The 20911-nt window shown below is 44.7% G+C and overlaps 1 protein-coding gene across 3 annotated transcripts in view; it reads right to left on the bottom strand.

Annotated features, from left to right (window-relative positions):
* The window catches only part of GLI2 (GLI family zinc finger 2), a 190507-nt gene that overhangs the window by 38170 nt on the left and 131426 nt on the right, over positions 1-20911 (bottom strand). For 2 of the 3 annotated variants that reach the window (XM_048309894.1, XM_048309895.1), the window contains exons 4-5: positions 3635-3837; positions 1766-1957 (exon numbers count right to left, since the gene is read on the bottom strand). In XM_048309894.1, coding sequence (XP_048165851.1) covers positions 1766-1957; positions 3635-3837 — 395 coding nt within the window. Of the gene's footprint in view, positions 1-1765; positions 1958-3634; positions 3838-6139; positions 6173-20911 lie in introns of those variants that run through there. The other variant, XM_048309897.1, reaches the window with a different exon arrangement.

Here is a 20911-nt window from a genome sequence, read left to right as displayed (position 1 = left end):
TTTCCATCTCATGCAGAACATGCGAAGGCCCAGAAAAGGCTTTCCAGTTAATCACCAACAAAGCTTTTCCAAAAGATCATAATAAATGCTTGGTGAGCCCTGGCTCTGCAGTGAATCATGGTTATGAGCTTGGCTGCATGAAACCGAGACCTTTGATACATGATTCACTGTAGAGTTGTTTTCAGGAGAAGGCAAGCAGTATGAGAGTCTTCTGCCAAGGGGAGTATTTCAGTACCTCAGATAAAGATTGATCTTCAGCAAACCAGAGGATGAGCATCTTGGTGTGCTGGGAGCCAGCCTGTACCACCATGAAAACAGTTGTGTTTGCCTCCCTCACTGGTTGTTTATCTGGCACTTCAGTGAGGCACTGCTGGTCAGAGATGGACTAATAAGGAGGCAAGGAGGAAGGAGTCTTGTTCATGAGCCCAAGGAGAACTTGGCAGGGCTCGATTGCACCCATCTGCTATAACCACAGGCATTAACCCTTGGGAGGGAAGACAGAGCAGTCTTACTGACCAGCTGCTTTGTAACAGAGAAGCCTGAGATATATTTTGAGTGTTAGAGGGCAGGATGGTACCAAGGAGCATGTGCTCTCTCTTTCAAACTGGGAACCACATTCCAAATTAATCTAGGAATTGTCAGCATAAAATGTTCAGGTAAAGCTTCCACAGCAGCTGCAGATGAGAAACTGTTTTTCCATTAGAAATATCTGTAAACTCCCATCACTGAACAGCCAGAACAGCTTTTATCATTCTAAGCCAGTCGCTTTATGAAGCAGCAAGACCACAAAGTCTTTCATCTTAAAAGCTCAACAACAGAAACTTTGAAGCGGTAATGAAATGATGCAGATCTCCACTCCAAAAATTATAATGGTCCACAGGCAAATCCAAAGACATCCCAGGAAACAGACGCCGAATCTGAAAGTTGAGCTGAGACTTCGCCTTCTTGCAGCAGAAATAATCCCCAAACTGCCCTCTGTAATATCTGACAACCCCAGTTCTTGCAAAATGTAGCATGAAATGAAAGGAAAGACATTTCTAACAGCTCTAAAAATCATTCAGACCTCATATATGCTTCCAGATAGTCTCTTCCCAGGGCAGCAGTCAGGCCACAGGGGTGACTCAGCACTGCAGTGCCTAACATGATTCTGTTTCTTCTTCATTTAGCCAGGAGCAAGAGCTTTCTGGGTTTGTAACACCCAATGCTATCACAAATACCACATTCCTGCTTTTTTGTATTTCCTTGCACAAAGTACTATTATATTCTTTCCAGCGTGTCTCCCTGTTCAGATATTTTCTCTCCTTGTAGACCTGAGAGGTCCCAACCAAGATGAGAAGTCCACTGTGCATGCTATGCATGGACATGGCCCACCTTCACCCCAGACACCAAGCAGTCAAAACACAGAGTGGGATGGGGAGCTATAGATGAAGCTTGTCCCCAGGCATGCTCTGGTCCCCCATGGTCAGTGCAGCAGGACAGCAGCAATGCCCAGCTTGCTGGACCAGCCTATCTCCTACACATGCGACAGCCATGCCACAGCCATGCCATCCTCCCTAAGAGACCAGGATGTACATATTTTAAATTATGATTATTTTATATATATTTATGGAAGGAGGTGACCTTTTAAGCCAAAAATTATACTGCAGCACCCAAAGGTTACAGCAGGGCAGAGTGACCACATAAAGCAACCTTCAACTGGAGGGCAGTTCCATCCATCTACCCCAAAATTTCAGCCATGCCAGGAAGAACCCAAGCTGTTACTCACCATCAACGGGGCTGAAGTAATCGTGGAGGTGGGCTGTGCTGGCTGCTCCCCCGCCCTGCATGAGGAGGTCCCCATAGGGGTTTGGGTGGCCAGCCATCAGCGTCATTTGGTGGTAGTAGTCAGCAGGGTTGGCTCCCGGTGGTGGTGGGGGCAGCCCGAAGAGGCCTCGTTCCTTCAGGTGCTCATGAGCCACTGTTGGAGCCGCAAGCGAGGAGAGAAACATGGGGAGAAGGTTCCCACCGCAGTGTTAGACCTCGGAGCTGACGTTGGTGGCCCCGTCTCCCCCCGCGCCCCCCGCCAGCCCCAGCCGCACGGCTCCGTGTAGGGCGCGTGTGACGTGCGCTTGGGCGTGCTTCTGCGGACAAAGGAGACCAGGCTGGGGCCTCTGCATTCCTCCATTTCCGCAAATTTATAAACAATCTCTCGCTCCCCCTTCTAATAATCTTCCAGTTTGGACGCAGCCAGCACCCCTGGGAGGGGGGAGAGGGCCCAGGCTGCCGACAGCAGTAACCCTGTCAGCATTAACATCCCTGCCTATTAGGAAGGAAAGACAAATGCAGCCCAGTTCCCGATAGCAGCATGAGGAAATTAAAGCCAAGGTCTAATGCATAGAGCTAGGTTTAGTGTCTGGCAGCATAAAACCATTTTGGCTGCCAAAGCCAATTACACTCACTTTCTCCCAGCTGTAATTTTTCAAACCTGCCTCCCCACCCGCTTGCCCCATTAACTTATTTACCACCACCTTAAACAAGGAAAGAAAAAAAAAAGAGAGGAAAAGAAAAGCAACCCAAACCACAATGCCTTTCTTCTGCAGCAAACAATGAAACTGGTTTTGGAAGGAGAGGACAGGGCAGAACGCACCCATGCACCACCCATCAGACCTCCCTGTGGCGGGTGCCTGAGAATTTGGATGACCTTTTAGGGGAGGGAAGAAGACATATGCATGTCCCCATCACTATAGTGATGTTGTTTTAGTCATACAAGATAGTTTCATGTTGCCAGATACTAATCCAGGGGCCTTGTTGCTCTCTGGTGCCCTTTGCTTTGCAGTGTTGAAGGGCCGCTGGCCCCTGCAGCAGCTTAGGAGCCAAAGCATGCTGGGTTTGCTGGGCATGCAGAGACCAAGTCCCCAAAGCCCAGCTTCCCTGGGCACTGAGGAGCCACCTGCAACTGTGTAATGAAGCTCTTCTGAGGAAGTAAGGCATGACTTACACCTTGCCAAGTGGAAGCTGTGTCGTGCATTTTCCCCTTTCCCTATTGGATTTCTTTGTCCCCATCTCCCCAACGTGGGGTCTGATAGGGCTCAGAGAGCATGATCACCTCTGCCTGCACCCAGAGCCAGCTTCCCACACATCCTCACCTTCCCTGAAGACTGCTGTGGGGCAGCTCAGGAGTAAGGAGGAAGAAAGTATGGCCCCTTGCCTTCACTCAAGAGCCACCCTGACCCCAGACACAAAGCCAACAGGGGCTAACCCAGCTGGCATTGTCTCCCCTGCAACATCAGTCTCAGCCAGGTCAGGCAGCCAGAACAACTGTGACCCTCTCTGGGGAAAGCTGGGCTCCCAGTAGGGACATAAGAACAGGGAAGCTCCTAAGAGAGAAAGAGAGTGCTGCAGAAAGGAACGTACTTTAAGCAAAATATTTATAATATGATCCAGCAGTAATAGCTATTCTCACGCTCTGCTTTCTCAGTGCGATGATGCAAAACAAATGTGTAGTTAAAGGGGAAAAAAGAAAACAAAAAGAGACAGCTCTCCCACTTCAGAGAGCAGCTGCGGAGCCTTTGCAGCTGTAAATCCCCGGGTTTTAGGGAATTTCAGTTCTGGTGAGCTACAAAATCGCTGCAGTACCAGTAGCACAGTGTCTTACCGTCGGCAGGACTGAGGCCCCTGGCAGCAGAGATGACGGAGAGCGTGGGGCTGCTGTGCACAGAGCGGAGGTAATGCTCCATGTGGGGTGCCACGTAGGGGTGTGGTGGGCTGAAGGGCGACTCGCCAGGCCCGGCGGGGTGCGGAGACAGGCGGATGAGGGAGATGTCGGAGATGACAGGGCTGCCGCTCAGAGGAGGAGGCCTGGGAAGGAAACAGACACGCTGTCACTTACAGCCACCCAGAGCAGGCAAAGCTGCTTGCCACCCTTCTCTGTCCTGCCCCACTACCTTCGTCCCCAAGAGAGGAGTTCAAGCATAGTGGGAAAACCCTCCCTTCTTGGCATATGCAGAGTCTGAAGTTCCCAAACTTCCCGTGGACACGAACCAATATTGCACTAAATATGTATTTGTGCAAGGTGGCTCACCCCAGCTGGGCTGTTGTGGAAAGGAGCATGAGCTGCTTTAGGCAGTGCCTGCACATAGAGCAGGCATGGAACACACCCTGTGCTAGAGATCCCACCCCACCTCCTTGCACAGGGAGGCTAGCCACACAAAGATATTTGAAGAAAACCTGGGGTTTGCAAACTCCTCACTGCCCCTGGATATCCAGATGTTTAGTGCTGCCACATGCAGAAAGCCCTGGACAGGGCAGTCTGTGCAAGGATGGAAATGCTGCAAGGAGAACTTATGCGATCTTGAGCTGTGCTTTGCTCAGCCCAGCACGCGTGGCTTGGCCCGTGCCGGCGCAGCAGCCCAACCTCCTGCATCCATCACGGCCAGCACAAACCTCCTTGACAGGTTGGTGGTATGGTTCAGAGGGCAAAAGTTCATGAGAGGTTTTACTGCATGCTTTCTGGGGGCCGCCTCTCTTAAATCCCTCAGATCTTCCTCAGCCCAAGTGCTACCTGAGAATAAAGTCAGAAAATGCTGGGGGATTCAGCAGGTAACAAAAGTCACATGCGTGTTTCAGTGCTTAAGCAGTTTTTTGAAGGGTAAAAAAGGATGGAAGAGAAAGTCTGCAGACTTCTCCCAGACACGTGCCCTACTGTACCCTCCAGCGTCTTAGACAAACCACAGAGGGTGCAAAGGAGGAAAAGTTACTCACCCTGACCTGAGAAGCAGAAAATCTGAGCTAGAAACTAAATGAGGCAGACCTGTCATTAGGCAAAACAAAAGAGCAAAATCTGCTTTGTATTAGCTCCCTCTGTACTCACAGACTGCTGGAAGCAGAGCTGGTGTTGACACACAGGTCACAGCAGGGACAGCATTCGTCCCTGGCTGTGTGCTCTGGCAAAGCTGAGGGACATGGATGTGCACCCTGGGGGGCTGCACCTTGGGCACAGAAGACAACAGGGATTTGGAGGTCAGGGATCTGGGATGTGGGCTGATCTAAGGGAGGGTATTACAAAGGCCCTTCACTAAGACTATCCAAATATGCCATTAGTGAGTGCATGTAAGATCTGTCTCTCCATGCACAGACTACAAACATGATGGTCTGAGCAGTTTCGACACACCACCAGCAGCTCAGGATCTCAGTCCCACCCTGCCTTATCAACAGTTCAGGTGTATTTCAATTTATTTGTAATACTTGCATATCAACAAAACCACACAGAAATGTAATACAAGCTTTGCATACTTATTCAGCAGTTTAACGAGCATGTTTGTCTTTGTTTGATCTTCTGTGTGTTTCTCTGTCTTTCCGATAAATTAGTAAACCTTGTGGCTTTTTGAACACTTTCTGCTGATGGGTAGTAAATTAAATGCTTTCTGAAATATTTATAGTTCAAAGTACTTTCCTGTAGCAATACACACTGTGGCTCAGTGGCATGAAATACCAGGCAGTGAAAACCCATCACACATAAAGGCTCTGTGGAGATGCACAGCCACCAAAACAGGTGGCTCATCAGACCCAGGCCGGGGTTTTGCCAGAGGAACACCCACCAGCATCGACCCTGTTTTCTTTCATGACACTGAAAGACAAACTGATGATGGCATGGCTATTTCAGACCTCATAACCTCCCCACCTGTGTTGCCATGGCCTTCCATTACCAAAATTATGGGGTGACCAAAGTCACTCTCCGGTGCCTCTCGCCATGACATCAGCCGTGGCGGCAGCGAGCTCAGGAAGCTGCAGCCGAGGCCGCTGGGGCTGGTTTCTGTCGAGGCTGCTAATAAAGGCATCCGAGCACGGAGCCGACCAATTTATTTCTACCGGGGAGGAGGGAGAAGTGAATCAAAGTCTCTGTTCCAGATTTAGTTTCAATTCATTTCTAATAATCTCCACCGCCTCATCTGGAAAAAATGAAACAGGATTAAAAAAAATGATGTCATTAAGAAAACATCTGACTAATTTTTCTTCTGACGAAGACTTAATATAAGTGAGGGGCGATGTAAATTAAAAGCAGCCCCAATCTTCCCTGGGCCACAGAGCCTGCCTTAATACATAAGCCATGAAAGAAGTTTTCTTACATATACAATAAGTTCCCTCTTTCATCAGTACTCACAGCTTCTCCCAAAAGGGTTGTGAACTTCTTTGATGCAGTCCTGGAACTATGTATTACCAGGTTTACGAGCCTTCGGAGCCTCTGCTGATCAAACTGTGAGGCCGACATCTAAAATGCGTATAACAATATGAAGGGTTTGCTGTTCATTTTCTCTGTGCTAAATTAGGCAGAAATGCTGGAATCCCTCAGAATAGGAAAACTCCACCCTGTACAAAGAGGTAACACTGGGAAAAAGATCAAGAATTTCCCCAAAATGCATGCAGCTGGAAACCCAGCTGGTGTTTGAACATGAAGTTGGCCCTGTGCACAAAGACTGGGCTAGAGAGCAGGCAGCTCCTTATGGCTCTGCTTAAAGCCTGTCCTTGCTCATTGTTCCATCTGTGGACTAGGACAGCCATACTCCCATCAAGGTCTGGCTCCTGTGAGCCCTCCCAGGCAGATATCACCTCTCACTGTTGTACACCTACAATTCTAGCAAAACAACATCCCATAGCACAGCAAATTGCAAAATAACGTGGCTTCCTGGAGATGCCTACCAGGAACAACTCACTCAGCCAGGGGCATCCTCTGCTCCTAACTCCCCAAAGGTTTGAATTTTTTTCCCACTTTTTTCCATGTTGCATTTTTTCTTATCTCATTCCTATGTCCCACATTGAGCCATCGCACTGGCATTGCAACTACACAGTGAGAGGCAGCTGTATCCTCACAGGTCTGCTCCTTGCAGAGGAGAACCATCACATCCTGCTCTTTAGAGGCAGTGAATGAGAGATGAAGCAGTGCTGGAGGAAGGCAGCTCTGTCCCCATGCCCAGCTCACATCCAGGGCATGCAGGGCTCTCCATGCCCATGCCCCACACCCTGCAGTGGGACAACCTTCAGCTTGGTGTGGTGAACCAGCCCATGCAACGAAACCACGGTGACAGAGCTGCATTCTTTAGCCTGTCCACAGAGCTCCCTGCCCAGACCTCTGCTTTCCATGCTTCTTTCCTGGATCCCACAGATAGCATGAGGAAAGCACCCCACCACCTGAGGGAGAGCTCTTGGCTTTGCTGAACACAACATTGTAAAAACATTGCCGTCTGCAGTGGGATGAGGGATTTCACTGGACCACATGTATATCTGGAGAAAGTGGGATTCTGGTTTTCAAATAGGCTAAGGGAATTGGGTGTCCAAACGCCATTAAATTTAATGTGAGCCAGGGGCCTGTTTTCCCCGCGGCTCCAGCGAGAAGCCCAGGCTTTATAATTAATGCTCAGGACTTGTAGAGCAATTTGCATCTCTGACAAAGCACATGAGCCTGGATTCATTTCCTCCCCTACCCAGGAGAGGCTTTTCCTTTGCTGCTCTTTAACAGAGGGAGACACTGAACTGTGAGAGATATTACCTGATGCCACCTAAGGGCTGCTGGGCCTCATGCTGATGGTGGGGGCATACAAGCAGCTAAAGGCTTTAGAGAGCAGGTCTTTACCAGAACAGTGGATGACCCCTCTGGGAGGACAGAAATCTTGGCACAATTTCCCTGTCTTCAGCTACCTGCAGAGCAGAACTGTGAGGCAGTGGTAACACATGACAGCAGAGGAGCACGATCAGCAGAAGAAGAGATACCAGCATCTGAGATGAGACACACACTGCCTGTGGGTCACTGGGAGACTTCTGGTGGTTTCCCAGGACCTGGTCACTCCTTAACAGTCCTTCACTGGGGAAAAGAGATCTGCTTAATTTTCCTGCCTCTTGGGTTTTGCTGAAAGGAGTGACAGCTCATCTGAAGCTCTGCAGTCTTATCCCAAAGTCTGGGGGAAGGAGCTGGTAGTTTGCTTTGAAAACCAAGACAAAGAAACCTCAGCCTGTGGTTTTCAGTGAGGCAGAGCACTATGTTCCTGTGTGTGCCTCGGAGCCTGGCAGGTGCTCTTCTTTGATGCCACTGCTGGATGTAGTGCCAAGAAAGAATCCTCGTGGTCTCACAGCAGAGGAGCAGCATCCTCTCTGAGGAACTGGGCTGGGCTCCTGAGTAGGGAAAACCACAGGGACTGGCAAAATCTGTGCTGGCTGCTTTGAACAGGGCCTTGGGGTGTCTTTCTCCTGCTCTCCCTCTGTGGACATGCATCAGCAATCCCAAAATCCTACGTGGCGGAGATGAAGCAACATCTCACCGCATCTCGCCACTGCTGTGAGTCTGCTGCCTCTGCAAGGGGCCCTCAGCAATGAATGTAACAGTTAAAGAAGTTGCACATTTCTGAAATAATCTCCACCAGTTAAAGAAACCCCAGAAAAATGCAGACAATTATCAAGCACTAATGTTCCATGACTAGTCTAAATTAATACTTATGTGACAAATAAATTCATTCTGCAGAAAACAAAGGGCTGAATACTTTTCCATATGCTTAATGGAATATGGACACTTGAAGGCAATTGCTTTGTTCTACAATAAAGAAATGCATAGCTGCTAAACAGACATAGAAGCAAGGAACAGAACTACTCACGGGGAGGAGTACCATAGCCCGGTAGAGTTTTGCCATAAGAAAAAAGCTCTTAAAACCAACAATCCTTTCTAAACCCCACATAAAAACCCTTGCTTTTGTTTTGTTTTATATAAAACTTCCTAGCCCATTTTTCCAAGTCCTGTTTTCCCAGAACACCACTTTTGTCTGAAGGAGATGGAGAAGAGCCATATAGATGACTGAAAAATGGACTGCTCTCATGGCAGACACTGAATGGATGGGATGCCAAACCTGTATTCAACAGGAAACCTGAAGTGCCCCAGGATTCATGCTAAATGATTCAGTCTAAACAGCTCTCACCAGCCCCTCAGCTTCACCTCTGTTTATTTCTGATGTAAAGTCCCTTACAACAGGAAGGGCGAGAGGTCGCAACAGTTGTGCGGTACCCTCAGGATCAAACCCCACGAGGTCCCTCAAAACAAGGTAACTTCCAGAGGTCAAACCTGGGCCACGACTATCAAATTCACATGGCATTTGATCATTCACAAAGATTTCCCTCCCTGCCGTTTTTTCAGCTCGGAGAGCAGAGGATGTGCTGCAGGAGCAGCACAGAGCTGCCTTGCAGCCGCCTCTCCCCCCAGCCGCTGCCAGGGAGCGCGGGGCAGCCTGGTAATGAGGCGATGGGGAATCACTCGTGCTTCCCAGCTCTCCCAGCACTGCAACAAGTTGATAATTACCCACTAAAGTGACCTGATGATCGAATATAAAACTATCAACTTGGAGAACCAGCCTATGTGTCCCTCTACAAAGAGATCGGGATGGGGACTCAAGAGACAACTCCCAGCCCCCTCTCCATCAGGATGCACAGCACAAGTAATTTTTTTTTCCCTTGTATCTTCTCAGCTCTAAAATAAGGTTAATAATTTTTTTTTCATATTCAGAAAGATGAATATATAGAAAATCAGAGCTACCTTTGCTAATTCAGCAGTTAATGCTCTCACTTATAAGATGTTACAGAGATTGTGAATCTGGACAAAAATTGTGACAGCTTTTCTGCAGAAATTTATTGGGCATGTTTCATGCAGTTTGTATTTTCTCTTTTCTCCTCAAACGTGTCTTTGAGCTAAAAAGGAAGCATAAAAATAATAATAAAAGATTTGTAACAATAAAACATCTGTTTTAAAAGATATTCTTAACAACAAGGGTAAGTTCCCATCAGATGGGTTTATGGATGGAATTGGTAAATTCAGCATTGCAACAAGACTGTACAGCAAAACTAGATGTTTTTTCTAAAAGATGGGCCTTAAGTGCACTGCAAGGCTTGGAGTTTTAATAGTAGGAAATAGTAATTTCTCCCACTGTAGAAATTAAAGAGGGGAATCCCATGGCCAGTGTTACAGGTGTCAGATCAGGTAACTGTGGTAGTTCCATTGGGCCTTAACAGACACAAATCTCTGAACAGGAAATCCCTTATTTGTGAATTTGTGGTTTGGGCAGTGCCTTGAGAAGGATTTAGGTAGACACTATGAAAATCCCACTCCACATCCATTGGCAGTGGTAGTTGCCATGCCTACAGTCTAATCTTGTACTACTGAAATCAAAGCAAATTCTGCCAGTGATGGCAGGAGCAACGAGAACAGGTCTCCAACGTGACTCCTATGTTTTTCATCTACACAGTATCATAATCTAAGGCAGGTACAATTTCTTTGCATGATTTTTCCCATCCCTTAGACTTAATGCAACTTCTAGCACATGAGGTCAATTTAAAATTCTTGCTCCAGGTGAAAAAAAAAAAATTTTTGGTTTTAAAAGTGGAAAAAAAGTGTAAACATCTTTCATTTCTCCTTTTGAAAGACCATTCCAGAACATACCTGACTTCAATCCTAAATTTAAAATATCTAACCCCAAGAACAAATCAACCTATTTGACTTCACCTGATATATATTATTTTTTAATCATGAAATCAAAAGTGTTTTGGTTTAGAGCTTGAAACCTTTTTTCATCTAAGTTTCACCATAAGTTAACAATGTTTTTAAGCTTGCAGGTTGTTGGCAGCCTCAGAGGGGACAGGGGCAACTTTTGGAAGGAGCAAAGTTGAGAGCTTGAATACAGGAATTGGTTCTCAGATTAAAAATTCTCCTGACCACATATGGTTTCTTATTGCATTTGTGCTGCATTTACCACAACATGGGTCTAGTTTTGGCTGACATTTGTAGCCACAACTGCAACACAACAACAATAACAATATTTGCTTTTAAAATGGAAGAAAACCGCAAATTTTTATAAGTAAGGTTGCCCTCCATTATACAACACACAAAGAAGCAAGACATCAAAGGTAGAAATTAGGGTTGATATGGGACCTTCAAACCCAAATCAAATTAGTGTCTTAGGGAGAGATCTTTGATTTAAGCTTAATAGTCGTGATTTTTTCTTGGATTGTTTCATACTTAATCAGCCACACAACCCACTGTGCAGACATATGTTCCCAAAGCACATCAAAGCAAGTAAACATTCTGTTTCAGATCCTAATATCCTTTTTTTTTCCAATTATCTTACTTACATGATCTTTTAATTTAAGTTCTGAAAGCCCACCTCTTCACACAAGCTTTTCTTTAGGAATGGAGGTAGAAGGATGACCAGCTCAGTTCTTGTGAGATACTTGCCAAAAAAACTGCACAACGAATAAATCAAAGCACAGCAGATGAGGCTCTAAGATAGTTTCTTGAGAGATTAGTGATGAAAGCCTTCAGAGAAGAAGCATATTTTAAGAAGGGGAACTTCAAGGAAGGTAGATGAGGCGGAGAGAAGGAAGAAAAGTGAGAGAAAAGACATGAAGGAAAGTGTGGATAGAAGTACAGGAGCCAGTGAAAGAAAGCAAAGCTAAGGAGCAGTGCAAACCTGGAGGCATGTGAGCTTCAGTTTGAAACCACCAGACACGAGAACTTGATTCCAATAGTCACAAAATTTGAGAGCTGGGGTGTCAAAACGCTGCAGGCTCAGGGTGGGGAGGGGATGAAGGCTAGGCAGTGGCATGGTGGATTGAAGGAGCAAGTCTGGTGGGAATTGGTGGGGAAAAAGATGGGGAGAGGTGTAGACACAGACCAGATCCTGATGGCAGAGCTGAGGGAGATCTGAGAGGAGTCAACACTGGTGTGGGGATGTGGGAAATGGGTGTTAGAGAGATGTGTCGGATGTGACACAGCTGTTTCTCTGCATCTCAATGTTTTCCCTTGGGACACATGTTGAGGATATTAGCACTTTCAAGTGAATACTTTGCTTGTAGCTGTGAAGACATTGGGCTTGGGAAAACAAATGGAAGTGTATGTTTGTGGGGAAGAAATCTGAATTTTTTTATCCCTGCCCAGTGTCTTCTTCCTATGCTACTTTTGGGTGGAGGCTTCTCTCCCTTAAAAGGTTATAACATTCAAGTGCTACAGATGGGTTTAGCATTTAAAAGACAATTCCTATACTACTTTGGAAAAGTCTGTTTCCGTGTTATGACAGCCCTAACCCATTGAGGAAAGAGAAAGACAGTGGCAGCAACACCACAGCAACGGAGCTCATGGAAGAGTCAGGCAAACCACAGAAAATGCTTATTCATTCATTACACTTTAAATCTGCCTTGGCTCCATACCTGTCATATCCCAGAAAAGCAAAAAAAGACCATTCCTCTTCATCATGACTGTAATACAATCAACTGGCTGCAGCATTACTCTAACCAATGTTAACTAACAGAGTCTGTGTCTGACATCTATAATTTCATGTTAACAAATTAGGTAGACTCCTGCATTTCCTGGTACCTTGAATGCCCAAGAAGCTCATAACTTTTCTTTATATGCAAAATGTCAGGGAAAGGGCAAACAATGTTTTGCCAGAAGACCATAGCCAAATCACTTGGTTGGAATGTGCTGTAAATCATGGGGTGAATGGAAAATGAATCTTTGTTCCAGGACAACAACTTCCAGCATTAATGTTTCTGCTAATATGCTCCTTTTCTATTGGGAATGTCCTCTTCCCATAATCCAAGGTCCTATAACTTAAATCCTATAGCTAAACAAGACACCAAGGAAGGAAAACCTACATCCAATTAATTACAAAACCCTGAAATGTCCTGCTTCTCTTTTCTAAAGTACAGGACAAAACCATTGGTGTTCAAGCTTTAGAAAGATGACACACTTGCCCTAAGCAGCAGTAAGCTGTTGTAACTAACCAGAAGTAACCAAACCCCATAGTTTACAAAGGGGAATATAACAAAATGGGAACAGGTACAGCACAGATCTCTACAAAGCCTTTCCAAACACAGCAGTCAGAGGAGCTCTGTCAGTACATAGAGGTGATTGTGATAGTTGCACAGAAATACATCTCACACACACACAGACATGTGCCAGGCACTCTGCTGGTGTGCTGTGTGTGTACCTGCCTCTGGTGCATCACAGCACAAAGGAGTAAGAGACGTGTCTTCCCATAATAACAAAGCTTTTGGCTGGGGCTCCCTGGGTTTTCTGCAGGAATTAATTTTACTGGCATTTGACACATTTTAAACAGCAATAGCACTCACAGTAACCTCCAAAGGGAAATATTCCTGAACAATATATAATAAATACATTGATTTCTAATAATAACCACCTGCCCTAAATCTTTTTGCTGACAGATTTAGTTGGACCAAAGGCCCTTTTCACATCTACTTCATGACAGTTCCCATCACTACATAAAGACTTTGAAGTGCCCTAACGTGCAGTAAAATGCGAGATAACCTAAGAAACTGTCAATATTTCTTCACTTCTAAAAGGAAATGCTAATGGCACTCAAAGAGCTCAAGATGTAATGTAAGATCTGATCCAGCAGACTGGCTGATCTAACCAGCCTTTGCTTTGCAACGAGTATGCTGAAAAGCAAGCAATTATATAGTGAAGAGCAGTACTAGGTAAAAGTTTTTCACTGATATGACTGAAGGGAATAAACCCTTTTATTCCAAAAAAGCTTTATTCTTGGAAGCATCTTGACTTTTCTGTACAAAATAAGAGAATTAACAATAAATCAGCACTTCAACATGAATTTCTTCTTTTTAACCTATCACATTTTATTCCTTTCTTTTTTTTTTTTTTTTTTTTTTATCATTAGGAAGAAAATAAACATGAATGAGACATAAATGTTTTAAAAAATCTGGACAACATTCTGCTAGGGTCTAATTTTCCATAGGGAAAAGTCAAGCAAAATAATTCAGAGTCTCTCTCCAACTGCCTGCAATAAACAACTGGCATTTCTCTGCCAGCTCTAGCCTGCAATGTAAGACTGAGAAAGGCTCTACAGCAGGAGAAGGTAAAAGCAGTAAACAGAAGCCCAGTCCTATGGTAAAACCCCAGCACTGCTCACTGCACTGTACAACTTGAACATACTTCAAAGGAGCCAGGATGCTTCCCCCACCCCCAAATCATCACCTCATGGTAAGAAAAGATGAGGTGTTTTATATCTCATCTGCCATGTAACCACCCAAAAAATCTTCCTTGCAAAACTCCTTTGCTCCCAGATCCGTTGGTGTCATTGACTACAGCTGCTCTCCTATTCTTTCAGTTTTTCAACGGCATAGGAAAATATAACACATTTATCAAGTCAGGAATACGGATCTGATGTTCCCCAGCTGTTTACTGCTGGAAGTTTACACTAGAGATTTTCAACCTGTGGTTTGCAAAACCCTTGGGAATCACTAAAAACCCCTGTAGGGGCTGTGAAATACAGCAAAAAATCTCTGCATGCCTCTTACTATTCAGGCCAAATTCACTATACTATGTTCAACAACTCTGCTAGAAAATTTTTAGGGAGGGCACAGACTGTAACAGCTTGAAAACCCCTCACTGACCCTTATGCTTCCCAAAATCAGTAAAAATTACAAACAAAATATTCTTAGAGTAATCCCTGACCACTGCCCCAATCCATCCTACACCCACCAACATCAGCTGGCACAGGAATAGGCACGAGTGATTTAGGGAGCTTTGCCACGCCAGTGCAGAGGTAACCCCATCTCCTGTGTCAGCTGTGTACCTACAGCAATATCCTCTTCCCAACACCATGCAACAGGAGACCTGCAGGCCTCATCTTTCTTATCTCATGCAGCTATTCCTTATGCAGACACATTTCTGTATACAAATCCCATTATACTTGACCCTCAGTTCACCCTGTTTCCATTACAACGCTGTAGACTCAACCAGACTTGCTCCAGTGCCAACTCTGTGCTGTCATTCCTTGCGCAGAGTGGTAATAAAGAAATCACTGTTTTAAGCTGACAAAGAACAGATTTCTTACTAAGTAAACACTGATGTTTTGGTAGGGAAATTAAGTTATAAAATTGTGTCTACAAAGGGAGACCATACAGATGGAGTTTGTTAAGAGACAGCAATACAGTCAACAGTGGTTAATTCAATTGCCTGCTACTTATCAGATTTTTTTTTAAAAAGGCTTATCCAGCTTTTGCAAATGCAAATGCAGAAAAGCATTTCAAAGAGCTGTTGTCATTGTAGCTGGAGAGTGATGTACACACACACACATGGCCCTTCCAGGCCAGAGAACCCGGTCCTGCATATCCACCATGGCTGTGTTGGTGTCCAGCAGGTCTGGTGCTCATCGGCCTGGCAGGAGAGAAGGCCTGAGCACAGACAGCTCATCACCACACCACCACCCTCCAGTGGCTTCTGTCCTTAGGGCTGTGCCATGGCCTCACTTCTGGCCACTGCTCTCTGCCTGCATGGGGCCTCTCATCAATACAAGATACCCCAGACCTTCCTTCAACTCAGGTTAAAACTGGGCACTAAGCGCAGCTGGGTAAAAGTAGGAAATTCAGTATCTCCAGTCCTTAGATGACCCTTAAGTTATGCCAACCTGACCTCAAATGTCACATCTAATTCCCAAAAGCACCAGGTTGATGCCAAGTCGCTGAAGCTGTTTCTCTCCTAAATGCTGCAATGGCAGAGGCACAGCCACCCTTTATGCTTCCCCTTCCAGGGAATTTCAGCTGGGTTTGGGGTGCTTCCTGAAAAACAGGGGTTTTTTACAGCATCAGTGCTGGCAAAGGCCCCCAGACATCCTCCTCACACTAACAGTTCTGGTGCCTCCTCTACTGCTGATCCAGGGGCAGAAGCAGGAGGATCCTCATCACTTCACAACCTCAAAAATCACCCTTCCTGCATCTCACCAAACACCAGCTTATGTGGCATTTAAGTGGTGAGAGGGATGAGACCCCCAGCCCTGTTTCTGCACACTCAAACTATGCAGAGCCGAGGAAGAGATGGATGCATGGGCACCTGCAGGTGCTCAACTCACAGGTTACAGCCACTGCTTTCCATAACAGCAGCCAGACTCTGTCTGAGATGGTACTCTAGGTAGTCTGAACACAACCTCAATGTCCTCAATGGGGGGACAGTTTAAAACGACCAGAGAGTTGTGGAGGGGTTTTTTTGAACATTTTATCAAGAAGGATAGAAAACATGATTTATCTTTTGCATAGGATAAAGTTCACTATGGGATTCAGCATGCAGCATGATGTAAAGTCTCAGGCAAGCCAAAAGGTGTTAACACTGTGTGCCCTTTAAATGAGGCAATTAGTCAGTAAAACGAGATGTGCTTAGGTTGGAACTATGTAAATACACTCATTTTATTAATACAAGGCAAAAAACTAAAAAAGAGATATTGCTGGGCAATTAAGTCACCAAGTATTGGTTCTACTTAAAATTCAAGAGAAGGGATATTAAACATACTCAAATTTTAATGGAAACATTTGCAGCAGTTTTAATAATTCAGCACAAAATGTTATTTAAACATTTCTCTCTGGTTTTGAAAAAGGCAAACACAGGGCCATTGTACTGTGGTCTGGAAATGAGAAATCAGAACTGCTCAGGTGCAGTGGATTTCTTTATTCATTTTAGACAACTCAGTGGCAAACAAACCAAACCTGGAAATCAAAGCTATGCTGAAATCCCAGTAGTGAGGTTTTCCATGTGGTAGAAGCTTTTGAAAGTCCCATCAGTCATGTTCTTGCACCATCAAGTATCACTTGCAGCTCAAGCTGATTTCAGTGGGGTGTAAGCTCCTACATGCATTTATTGTAGGAAAAGGCTGCTGATGGGATTTCAGTAAGAAATTCTTCTATCTTGAAGTTTACTTTGAGAATAGAACTTAAGATCCTGCACTTTGCATGTTTTGGGGTTTTTTTTTATTTAGTTCTATCAGCTGCTTGATTTATTTAAATAAGGATGTAACAGGTGAAAATAATGTGGATTTAAAAAAATATTTTATGGTTTAAATAATCTATAGTGTTATTAGTAACCAAGGAAATTCAACTATCCAGATCTGAACTGCCAATATTCACAATTCCTTTTGTGCACGTCACATCACAGTACAGTAAAGCTGTTCATGATCTAATGACAATATAATTACTCTTATCTAGCATGCAGTACACTTTTAGTACTTGTGAAAACCACAAGGATTAATACAACTGTTCATGCCTACTATAAAGGAGTTTCTAGCCAATGAAAAAAAAGGCACAGGCCATTTTCTAAGGTCAGTCATAGAGTATCTGAGGGACAGAGCAAGTGCAAGAAGTTATAAGGACCTCTTGGCAGGAGATAAGCTTTTAATTACAGAAATCCTACATGAAAGCTCTCATTCTGCTGTTCAGTGAAGGAGGACAAAAGTTTGACAAGTCAAAAATTAACAACAAATGCAGCTCATGCTATTGTACCCATGGATTTTTACAGGCATATTTGTCAAGTTCTTGTAACACCTCCCAAGATGCCACACTGCCTGGCTGCACCATGTCCATCTTCTACCTTCAGCCTTCAAGCTTCTAAAAGTCTACAGGTTAATTTTTAAAGATTTCCTCTTGGACGCCACTGGCTCTTTCAACTGAAGCTCAAATGTGATTGGGGAGTGCAGACCATGGCACACAGTAGTCCGGGAGACTACTTCCAGCCCAGCTTTCACCCAGTGAGGATGGTAACAGGAGCAGGAGATTAGACTGAGACTGAGACCTTGCACTGGTAGGTAAGGAAGACTACACACACACCCCCCACATGTACACACTAGAAGTTTGTAGATCGCAGCAATTTTGCTGGTGAATGTGAGAACCACAAAATTGCCCTGCCTGGGAGAAGAGCACCAATAAACACAGAGCAGGAAGGGTTGGGTTTATGAAAAACAAAGTAATGAAGTCAATCACAGAAACCAGATCCTGGAAAAAGTCCAGTTTGGCAATGTAGTCAAAAACCAAATGAAGGGATAGGAAACCACTGCATCTAGTGCAAGACTTTGGGAGGGAGCACAATCTGCTCTTCAGCACAAAACACCTTAAGGAATTTTCTGTCCGTCAATTTGTGCCCTTTACTCACTGAGTCACCCTGGGAAAGGTCACTCACCAAATATGCTGCACCAGAGTGACATACCTGAAGCAATTTGACACCTGCACAGAAATCAATCCCAAGTCTCTGCTCACCATCCATCCTTATCAGAAACCGTCACACAATTCACCAGACATGCAAACCCTGCTTAGCGGAGATCAAGGAAGGAGAAACCAGGCTGACAGAACCCTGAACTCCAGCAGCACGTCAGGACTTGAAGGGAAAGAAGTTACAGCTCACAGAGCTCCTACCTTCTTCACAGTTGGCAGAAACCATCTCTTAAACATACAAACAAACAAACAAACAAACAACTCTTTGAAGAGATTCTTATTCTTGTGCTAGCACTCATCCGGGCACTGACACGATTCAAACCAGACGCGGTCGAGGGAAGTCTGGAGTCATACCAGGTTTAGCTCTCGCATGCCAAGAGAGGTCAAGACCTAGCCAAGCCTTGAGTAGACAACTTGCATAGAAAATCCCAGGACACAGAGGAAGTGGTGGTGGTGGGAGAATGCCTTTCCCTTTGACTCACTAGGCAAGGCCACGTGACGATGCTCTGGTGAGGAATATGAAGCAGTTATCCTTCCTATCCACTAAAGCCCAAAAGTCCAGTGCATTTGTCCTCTGTAAAGATCCTCTGGAACCCTTAAAAAACATGACTCGTAAAATATCTAAGCTGGCTCAATTCCATTTTAGTCTCTTACATTCTGGTCATCCCACATCCTGAGTGAGGGTTGGAATTTCTCTGGCCTAACCTGAAAAATGGTTGGGTTATGTGTTTGTTAATTTCTTTTCCAAAGATGGATAGAAATCTATTTGACTTTGGGAGTCTACTATTTTTTCAAGTGAATAAAGCAGTTTGGGGTCTGCTGACACTGGTTTCACCGTGACTATTTCTCTATTTCTATATTATTGGAAATAATATACCAACAGGTAGTAACTCTTTAAGCATTAAAATGTACTGGATAAAACTTTGCAGATACCTCACTGTCCATCAGTTCCTAGCAATACTTCTTACAGAGCATCAGTTGGGCTGGGGGACTAGGAAAAAAGGGAAAAAAATAGAAATGACTTCTATATGATTTCTGCCCTGGGAACCAACTGCAAAATCCTTCCAGCTGGTCTACAGAAAATAGAATTATTCACCCTGACCTGGTCCCTCCAATATACCAACTCTCATGTTGTACCCTGATCCCCAAAAGATGCCATCACAAAATGGGTGCCTTGTGATCTGGGTAAAACAGCAGCAAAGGCCTTATTTCAGTTACTCCCAGAGAACTGCAAACATCATTGACTCCTTGAGAGTCTTTTCAAACAAACCAGACCAACACAGTCTGACCTGAGTGGTCATCAGCTACCCAAAGCAGCACCTCAAACACTGCTAATTCCTTGAAAATTTGGTTTTCCTAGGAAGTAGACACTTGGACATTTTAATTGCCCTGTTTGACACCAGTTCTGGGACCTCTGTGATGATGTTGGAGTCACAGCAATGCTGTGTGGAAGTAACCACCAGAGCTCTAGAGTCCCTCTTCATTCAACCTTGACTTAAACTTTGCAAAAATCATCTAAAGAAATCATCATCAAGTGAAGCCTTTCATGAGCATACCTGAAGTCAACAGCCAAGTCCATACTGGAACAAGTAAAACCACCGATATGAACTATTTTTACAGCACAAATACAAAAGCAGGATTTAGTAAACATTTCTATTCTGTGGTATCTTCAGAAAAGCACCTCTCCTCAGGACAGCATATGAAGATGCATTTAAGTTTCTCTGAAGTCAACAGACCTAAACAGGCATTGCTAATTAAACATATACTTACATGTTTTCCTGAATAGGAAGAGGTTTTAAAAGAGTTCTGTGGCCTAGAGCACTTTCTGTGTGACACTCTGCATCATCAGCTCATCATTTTTTTTCAAGTATCTTCTACAAATTTTCTCCTTCTTGCTAGTCCTCATTAGATTGATCTTCCTTTAATTTACTGATTTGATGACTGAATGCATTAATTCCTTCACCACCCTATCATTCTACACTCTGCTTTCTGTCATCTACAATGCAGTTTTCTCTTGTAAAATATCATACTTCACTTGAGTGAGGATGAAAGACAGCCTATGAAATCAAGTGTTTTATCTCACAGTGAAGACAAATAGTCTCAAACAAGAATGCACATGTAAGAACACCACCTTAATGCAGCTGTAAGCTTGAAACTTTCCTATTTTTAATGTATTTAACCACACTCTGGTAGACTTCCTCTACCAGTGGTAGTTTGGGATGTGTGGTTACTCTGTGGGATCTTAAGAGGCTTTCAGATGAAGCATTCAATCAGCAGGTACCATGTCCAGCAGCTGGTTTGCAAATCAAAAGCCATGTAAGTAGCTCCATAACCAAGCTAGGAAAGCCTAGCTAGGAAAGGGGCAAGAGGGGAAATAAGACAAATTCTTTTCCAGGATGCTTTCACAGGATCAAAAGGGAAAATATCTCAAAGGCCCTTACAGGATTTAAGAACATAAATTTATTTCTTTGAGAGACTTAAACCCCAAAAGCTGAATGTGACTGCATTTTAGACAGCCCCAACATATTTTTTCAGTCTTGCTTGACTGCACCCAGGTGCTGCTATTAGTGACTTCAGTTCATGTGTGCAGAGTAGGAAGAGATGCAAGAGAGACACAAAATGAGTTGTGCAGGAAGAAATACCTCTGCTGTGAGGAGGCTACACCTGTGCAAAAGAAACACTGGCACACCAGTGCAGCCATAGAAAGGGCAGGAGGTGGTGGTGGAGCCTAATGCTCACATTTAAGCTAACAGTATGTGCTCAGCAGCAGGGAAACCATGGTACAGGTCCTCCTGCTGCCCAGGGGGTGGAAAAGGACAGCTCCTACCATGCTCTAAGGCACCACCCCCCCACCCCCCCACCAAGTATCTGCTTTAAAAAATCATCAAAAGGCTCACAT

Source organism: Corvus hawaiiensis, chromosome 7 (genome assembly GCF_020740725.1).
Source record: "Corvus hawaiiensis isolate bCorHaw1 chromosome 7, bCorHaw1.pri.cur, whole genome shotgun sequence".
Lineage (NCBI taxonomy): Eukaryota > Metazoa > Chordata > Aves > Passeriformes > Corvidae > Corvus > Corvus hawaiiensis.
Note: the sequence above shows the minus strand (reverse complement) of the source record. Positions and strands in the feature narration are given on the sequence as shown.